This window comes from Sinocyclocheilus anshuiensis, unplaced genomic scaffold, assembly GCF_001515605.1.
Source record: "Sinocyclocheilus anshuiensis isolate Anshui unplaced genomic scaffold, SAMN03320099.WGS_v1.1 scaffold392, whole genome shotgun sequence".
Classification (NCBI taxonomy): domain Eukaryota; kingdom Metazoa; phylum Chordata; class Actinopteri; order Cypriniformes; family Cyprinidae; genus Sinocyclocheilus; species Sinocyclocheilus anshuiensis.
Window position 1 is genome coordinate 128,532 of NW_015557091.1, and position 9,189 is coordinate 137,720.

The window sequence follows — 9,189 nt, forward strand, 5'->3', positions numbered from 1 at the left end:
ATTTGCTTCTGACCTTCGATGATCCAGTTCAACCGTACTAATAAGCACAAATTACTCTAGACAAACATTTGTGTCTTTTTTTATTGCTGAAGTGTGTTGAAATTTCTTCTTCTGCATTCTACTGTACTTTCCCTTCAGCCTGAGGCTTATTCATTTCACTTTTGGTGTGAAAAGGCTTTTATATTTGCCAAAAATATAACTTTTTTATTTTAAAAACAAACAAGCAAGCCCTGCCCAGATGTTAAAAGTAACGTAAAAGTAACGTAACGCATTACTTTTCATAGAAGTAACTAAGTAACGTGATTAGTTACTTTTTTATGGAGTAACGCAATATTGTAATGCATTACTTTTAAAAGTAACTTTCTCTAACACTGATGATCATATTTGAGCACAGGCACTGTAAAACCATAATAAATAAATATTTAAGCTCTTTTAAACGGCGTAAGAAGCTTCCAAAATCATTATGTCAAAAACATAGTAAAAACATAAAACATAGTTTTACTGTAGCGTATTATGATAATGATGCACGTCAGCAGTCTGTCAACCAATCAGCAAGCGAGAGCGCCGTCAAGCCCACCTGGCACGCGCTGTTCTAATGCTTCCAATGTGCACAAAAACACAACACTGCCTATATTTTACGACAACTTTCATGACAGACATAAACATTATGACACACTGACACACTGACACACACACACACACACACACACACACACACACACACACACGCGCGTCCCTCGTCCAAACCTGCCTGATGTGTGTCAGATGACGATACAGACACTCGCACACTAGCATACATGCAGCAGACGGACAGCTCTGTGGCGTATTCGGTGTTATTAAGAGTGTCTTTAATGCACATGAAACGGCGACGCTTCAGATTTATGGCGTTATTAAGCTAATGTGAATAGCTCGTGCAGCTAATGTGCAGGCAGTGTAAAGGCGCTCAATGAACTACATGCCGATGTCAAGCCATTTAAAAGTCTGTAATGCAGCACTTCAAGTGCAGGAATCGCTCAAACATGCGCGGAGTTCAGAAAATGTAGTAAATGGAATAATAATTTGAATGAACCGTCTTACCTGATTTGCTTTCGACTGTCTGTCAGGCAGCGGGCATATTTGTGATTGTGCGCGCATGCGCGGTGAGCACGCTGGGGCGAAGAGACCCTTGTGAATTTAGTTTTTTTTTTTTATGTCATTACATTGTTTGGAGAATAAGAAACAAATGGAGAGAAAAACATTTTTGAAATTTTTTTTTATTCATATTATATTTATTATTTAAATAATTTATTATTATTTTAATTTATTATGTCCTTTGTAGAGGACGCCAGGACTAAGTTATTTAAAAAATAATAATAATAATTAATAGACATGAAAAGGCATGTATAGGCAAAAACCATGTTTTATTTTTTAATTCACCAATCAGTTTTTAGGTTTCAGGCCAAACTTTGTACAAATATTATGCTAAACTATATGTATAATATATATATATATATATATATATATATATATAGGGAGTAATAACTTGGCAACATTTTCATAAGAATATCTCATATTTCATAGGACTATTGATCTATAATTTATTTCCCTATTGACTCGTGTTTCCCCAAAATGCCTGATTAACATGATGTTTGTCCTGGTGTTCTCTACAGAAGACATGTATGAAAATGATGCCCTGTTTCCTAACAAAAAGTCATATTCCAATCTGAAACCCCATAACATTTTTCTGAGATGTTTATATACGACAAACAATTTGAAAATTAGCCAGATTTAAATAATAATTACAAAACATTATCATATTTCCCTAAGAGTGCTAAATTGGATCATTCTGTTGATCAAACCAACAAACATTTGGGATCTCTAAAAAGCCCTGAATGTGATCTCAACAAGCCATCCAGACTTAACACTGTGCTCTCAGAGAAATTCACCTAAATATAATGTCCCCTACAGAGGACAAAAGTCTACGCCTGGGTCCCAAGAGGATATAGAGAAATATAATTATATATTAGATGGATGGATGGATGGATGGATAGATAGATAGATAGATAGATAGATAGATAGATAGATAGATAGATAGATAGATAGATAGATATCTGGAATATACACTACCAGTCAAAACTTTGGACACAACAGCTTTATTATTGCTACTTCTTTTCTAAGTATTTGTCTATTAATAATTACCTATCTTTCCCAGAATTACATGAATCCTCTCTGTTTTTCTTTCTTCATTACCAGAAAAAGGAAAAGGTCATCCTGCATCACCTGACCTGTTTACAGTTTTATGGTCATCTCATTGGCCAGAGGGCTGAGCTGGCGATGAGACAACGCCCGGCCTTGAGCACAACATCCACCCGACACATGACAGTCATTAAGATAACTCAATCAAGGCCGCAGTGCTGCACGGAGACCGTTCTTGCCTTCCTAGAGTTTATAGACTCATGCAACTCTTAAAACATGTTCACCTTTAAATATAGACCAGCCTCACAAAATAACAAGGAATAGGTGCCCACAGTTTACAATGATGCACTAAAAGCATTTCATCAAAGAATATATAGAAGAATATAATAGAATAGAATAGAATAGAATAGAATAGAACTTTATTGTCATTGTTTAGGAACAACGAAATACAGTTTAGCAGCTCTTCAGATTAGCAGGTAATATCATGTAAATGAGATAAATAGGTAAGATGCATGGATGCAGTTCATCAGCAGTTCGTAGTAATTTAATCCAGAATACATGATACATAATGATTATGCATGATCATGCATGGCTTATGATTAATGAGGACAACAGGAAAACTGCTCCACTCTTGAATAACTAATGCATAATATGTAAAAGGGATAGTTCTCCCAAAAATGAAAATTGTGTCATCATGGTTCATCGATAAGATATTTTGAAGACTATGGGCAACCAAAGAATTGCTGGTAGCCATTGACTTCCATAGTAGGGGAAAAAATATGTAAGTCAATGGCTACCAGCAACTGTTTATAACAACATTCTTAAAAATATCTGTTCAACAGAAGAAAATGAAACTCAGGTTTGGAACAACATGAGGGTGAGTAAATGATAACAGAAGTTTCATTTTTGGGTAAACTATTCCTTTAAACTTCAATAATAAAACATGTTTTTTAAAGTCCTGAAAATATTGCACAAATTCAATGATCTTTGGGTTGCAAACATATGTAGCTGCTGTTATTCAGTACATTCACTAGGGGGCTGATGTCAGAGGTCTTAAGGGCAGATTTGTGGCTCCAACAAACATTAGCTGATAGATCCCCAATAGTATCCAGCTGCAGCCCCGCAGACCCACACGTTTCAGGCCACACGATCCAGACCACCCGATCTAGGCCGGAAGTGGTGGGCGGGGTAATTAAATCATAACAACATGGCGGAGAACACGGTAGGACACCTGTAATGTTCTCTCATTATGTGGTGAACTATTAATTCATATATTAAGTTAAACGGTTTCTTGTAAATCTCGATTATTTGCATGTCTTTCACATTTTACTACTGCAGGTTAAAATTGTTGTAATCTTTTATTGTTTTCAGTATTTTTCTGTTGACAGTTCAATTACGTTTTAGATTGGGTGTTGTAAATGGGCTTTGTGATGAAGCCACTTTATGTTTTGAATTTGTTATTTATTAAACAGAGACCCATTATTTAAGTTACGTTTTTACTCACTGAAGACATGGAGACTTTTTTGATTAAGTGTAATGAAAACGGGACCAAAATGAACTCTTCTTGTCATGAGTGATAATAATAATAATAATAATAATAATGATAATGATAATAATAAGTTCAAAAGTTGATAATTATTTGCTGTTTATTGTTTATATTCTACAATTATACATATTTAAGTTTTAAATTATAATTTTACTTCTATTTTTTTGTTGAAATGCTTTTTATTTGAGAAGAACATAGCACTTTTTAATGTTTATTTTAAATTTTAAAATAAAAAAAGTATATTTGACATTAAATGTCCATTCTCTGTGTTCTTAAGCAGCAATGCACAGTTAGAATCACATCATCAAGTTCGCCGATGACACGACAGTGGTGGGTCTCATCAGTAAGAACGACGTGTCAGCAAACAGAGAGGAAGTGCAAATGTTAACAGACTAGTGCAAACCCAACAATCTGTCTCTGATGGCTGTGGATTTCAGGAAGACACAGTGCAATCACTCCCTGACGAACATCAAAAGCTCCTTGGTGGAGATCGTCAAGAACACCAAATTCCTTGGTGTTCACCTGGCGGAGAACCTTACCTGGTCCCTCAACACCAGCTCCATTACCAAGAAAGCTTGGAAAGCCTGAGAAACCTGAGGAAAGCCCAACTCACACCACCCATCCTCACAACGAGGGATCCTCTCAATAGGGACTATTGAGAGGATCCTGAGCAGCTGCATCACCGCCTGCTTTGCGAATTGCAATACATGGACATTTACAAAACACGCTGCATCCGCAAAGTCATTGTAGCTGATTCCACACACCCCTCTCACCCACTCTTCACCCTCCTGTCATCTGGAAAAAGGTATCAAAGCATTTGGGTCCTCACAGCCAGACTGTGTAACAGTTTCTTTCCACAATCCATTTGACTTCTCAATACAAAGGGACTAGACTAACACACACAAGCAAATTCATTGAAACAGTTTGCTCAAATTGCAAAAATTACTTTTTGAACTATATATCGCTGCTACACAACAAATGTCTACATATGTCTATATACGGTGTTTATATTAGATGGTCAATTTATGTGCAATATCACACATTTACTGCACTGGTTGGTGTTGAAATGCCACTATGTTTATTGCCCTATTGTCCTGTATTGTTTGCACTAAACACTCAAAACATGTGCATTTTATTTAAGGTTTTAGTGCTTTTATGTTTCTGCATTCTTGTATTGGTTTTTTGTTTTGATGTTAATTTATGTTGTTATCGGTCTTGTGTTATCAATATTGTTTTTAATATATGTCATTCTGCATAGCACCTTGGTCCTAGAGGAACATTGTTTTGTTTTACTGTGTAGTGTACTGTATATGGTTGAATTGACAATAAAAGACTACTTGACAATTTGTTGAAAATTAACATGAACTAAATATGACCTCATAATAGCCAGCCGTCAAATAAAGTTCGGTATGCAACATGATGTTACATTCATTAATTGATCAAAATTATTATAATAATCATATTTTGATAGGATTTATTTGCGAAACAATTTATTTGAAAAACAATTTATTTGCGAAACATAATCTATGATGTTACAGTCATTAACTACACTGATCAAAATGAACATGAATAAATAATCAAATAATATTATTTTTTAGTATTTCAGGTATTGTTATTAAAGGTTGTGCATATGACTCCTATCAAAATTCATGATGTTACATTTGTTAAATACATTGATCAAAATGAATATGAATAAATGATCAGATTGTGCATTTTTAGCATTTCAGGTATTATTATTAAAGGTTAAATATATATACCAGTATAAATCTGATCAAAAATCCATTCAAAAATAGCTTGTATTAAATCTAACAAAAGAACATGCATTACGCTACAAAACTGTAGGTGGTGTGACTCTAAAAAGACCAGATCCGCCCTAAACCATAAATGGTTCGCCTCACTTCCGGCCTGAAACGGGTGACCTGGATTGTGTGCTGCGGGGCTGCAGCTGGATATATCTCGATAGATCGGCCTGAGTGGAAATGCTAAATGACCATATTAACACATATAAACATAAATATAAGCATAAATTTAGTTCTCTGGAGCAACTGTGCACATGGTCACACTGGTGTTCATGCTTACATTAGCAAGAACAATCTCATGCTGTTAGATTATCATCATTTCATAAGCACATTTAAATAAAGTCAGAGGATTTCGACAGTATCTAGATATTATTCAAAGATGTTCTTCCAGCTAAAACTCAGTGGCATTGAGGAAAATGTGCTCAGTTGCAAACTGAAGGTCATTTCAAGCTTGCAAATTCCAGATTTTTCTTACACCACTATATGATTCTGTCAAATAAATGACAAAGATTGCATATGATCAAATATAATCAACAATTGTGAAACATTTGACTGCAATTTTCCTCCATTTTAGTCCTCCATTTATCACTTTCAAAGTTAACTCAGCTTGAAGTAAAGATGTTCAGAACTAATTTCACAGAAATCTTTTTAACCTGACTAAATCTGACTTGGGATTTAGCCTGGAATCATAAATAACACCATTGCCTTCTGTATATCCACTTTATAGAATTAAATTGTTCACAATTGATGAACTTTGGAACATTGACACTGTCACTGAGTTGAACTTAACTGACAACTGTTTTCTGTAGAACTGCTTTATAGCTGATGTTGAATTTGTTTGGTAATTGCAATAATTTTTCACCGACAAAGTTATTGAACTGAATTGAAACAGCTTTGAACTAAATTAAGCCAAATAATGATACTATTGTTTTCTGTAAATCTGTTTTATAGAGTAGAATTCATTTTGTAATTGATGAACTTTGCAAAATGACATCGTTGCTAAATAATGACAATTATTTTCTGTAGAGATATTTTGTAGCCGAAATTAAATTTGTTTCATAATTGATGAACTTTTCAACATATCGAACAGATCTGAATCAATACAGAATTAACTTGAGCTGAATAATGACACTGTTGTTCTATGTAGAGCTGCTGTGTGGCTGAACTCAATTGCAACATTGATACTCTTACTGAACTGAACTGAATCAATATAGAATTAAATTGAGCTAAATTTATGAAATTGACGTCATTTCATAATTATTGGATTGAACTGAATCAGCTTTTAACTAAACTGAGTTGACAATGACACTTCTGTAGAGCTGCTTTATAGAATTGAATAAATGATGACCTTTGCAACATTTATTGAACTGAATTGAAACAATATAAATTGAGCTGGATACTGACACTTGTCTTCTGTAAAGCTGTTTTATAGCTGAATTGAATTATTGAATGTTTCATAATTGATGCACTATGTAACATTGACAGTTACTGAACTGAATTAAATCAACATTTAATTGAGCTGAATAATGGCACTATTGTCTTCTGTAGAGCTGATTGAATTTGTTTCATAATTGATTAACTTTGTATACAGCACTATAAATAAATGTGACTTTTGATAAGTGATGATCGCTAGGCCGAGGTGGAGCGTTGTGGTGTGACGGTTGCAGTGTCTTTTGCATGATCTGGCATGTTCCGCGGGTTTATCTTCCTCTGAAAGCAGTTCATTTCCATAACACCTTCAGACCTCTTGAAGAGCCACTCCACGCTTGTTATCCGTTGAACTCATTTCAAAATGGAAAAACCCAAATTCTCTCTTTCAGCCCTGACAAGCACTCGGGGTGCCCTGCACATGGTGCAGATCGTGATGTGCGCGGTGACGTTTGTGGTCAGCTTCATCTGGGGTCAGCCACTTCACACCTACTGGATCTACTGCATGGTGGTGTGGGCTTTGTGTCCCATCATCTCGCTGATCATCACCATAGTGGAGATGTTCCTCATCCACAAGCTGATCCTGGTGTTCTGCATGGACTGGGACGACTTCACGACCGGCATGGCCATGATGGCGTCGCTCTGCACGTTCTCCTGCACGGCGATGTTCGCCAACTTCTACATCTGCCGGAAGTGCATCTGGGGCTGGATGGTCACGATCCTCTCGGCCGTGTGTTGCGTGCTTTACTGCGTGGAGACGTTCAGGGACAAATGCGACGCGACGCGCTCTGCGACGTACGTGGCTGCGCTGCCAGGCTTCATTAAGATCCTCGAGGCCTTCGTTGCCTGCATCATCCTCATTTCCCTGATCGGTTACGTGGGTCAACCAGCTCTGCTGTGGTGCATCGTGGCCTACGCGGTTCCTTTGCCTCTAACCCTCCTGACCATCATCACCAACATCTTGACCAAGTTAAAGAACTGTCTGCCCTTCAGCATTGATCGTTTCACCATGCTGTTGCTGTTAATATCTGTTCTGCTTTACATCTCTGCCGCCATTCTCTGGCCCACCTACAGCTTCAGAGGAAACCCGCGGCCCAAAGACTGTCCGGGAAACAGCTGTATATGGAGCATCCAGTTTGTTGTGACCTTCATGACCTACGTTAACCTCGGCCTGTACGTCGCTGACCTGGTCTTGACCTGCTTGGGTATCTGTGGATTCAAACGCTCTCAGTAGTATCACTACGGTATACAGTACTTAAAAATAAAGGTTGCAAAAGTGTGTTTGTTGATGCCATTAAAGAACCATTTTTGATTCCCCAAAGAACTTTCAGTTCTTCAAAGAACCATTTTCTTTTAATGCGAAGAACATTTTAATAATCTAAAGAACCTTTTTTTTTTCCACTGTAAAGGTTTAATAGATGGTAAACGTTCTTCATTGAACCATCAGTGCCAATTTCAAGATACTTTCATGTTCACTGTTATTTTTGTGTTTCGATAGTTACTGGAAATTTTTGTTTTTTTCTATTTTCACACATGGTTTTATTTAACATCTGTGTGTGTGTGTGTGTGTGTGTATATATATATATATATATATTAGTATATTTATAGTATTATAACTAATAGGATGTATTAAATCGGTCAAAAGTGACACTAAAGACATTTCTAATATTACAAAAGACACAACTTTTTTTCAACATCAATAATGTTAAGAAATGTTTCTTGAGCAGCAAATCAGCATATTCGAATGATCTTTGAAGGATCATGTGACAATGAAGACTGCTGAAAATTCAGCTTTGCATCACAGGAATACATTTAATTTCAAAATATATTCAAATAGAAAACTGTTCTTTGAAATTGTAATAATATTTCACAATATTACAGATTTCATAGTATTTTTTGAACACATAAATGCAGCTTGGTGAGCAGAAGAGACTTTTTCACTGAGAAAATCTTACAGACTCTGAACTAAATATACAGTATGTGACCCTGGACCACAAAACCAGTCATAAGGGTACATTTTTCGAAATTGAGATTTACTGTACATAATAAATAAGCTTTCCATTGATGTATGGTTTGTTAGGATATGACAATATTTGGCTGAGATACAACTATTTGAAAATCTGGAATCTGAGGGAGCAAAAAAATCTAAATATTGAGAAAATCACCTTTAAAGTTGTCCAAATGAATTTCTTAGCAATGCATATTACTAATCAAAAATTAAGTTTTGATATATTTACGGTA

At 35.8% G+C, this 9,189-nt stretch overlaps 2 protein-coding genes across 3 annotated transcripts in view; one reads left to right on the top strand and one right to left on the bottom strand.

Annotated features, from left to right (window-relative positions):
• The window catches only part of LOC107677301 (TBC1 domain family member 24-like), a 12,500-nt gene extending 11,356 nt beyond the window's left edge, over positions 1–1,144 (bottom strand). For both annotated transcript variants that reach the window (XM_016472164.1, XM_016472163.1), the window contains exon 1: positions 1,078–1,144. The gene's annotated coding sequence lies outside the window, so the exon portion shown is untranslated. The remainder of the gene's footprint in view (positions 1–1,077) is intronic.
• Positions 1,145–7,312: 6,168 nt separating this feature from the next.
• Positions 7,313–8,182, top strand: LOC107677108 (myeloid-associated differentiation marker-like protein 2). Its single transcript, XM_016471905.1, has one exon. The coding sequence runs from the start codon at positions 7,313–7,315 to the stop codon at positions 8,180–8,182; it is 870 nt and encodes a 289-aa protein (XP_016327391.1).
• The last annotated feature ends 1,007 nt before the right edge of the window (positions 8,183–9,189 follow it).

Excerpts from the sequence above, each read along its gene's own strand:
- LOC107677108 (XM_016471905.1), top strand. The coding sequence starts at position 7,313 with ATGGAAAAACCCAAATTCTCTCTTTCAGCCCTGACAAGCACTCGGGGT.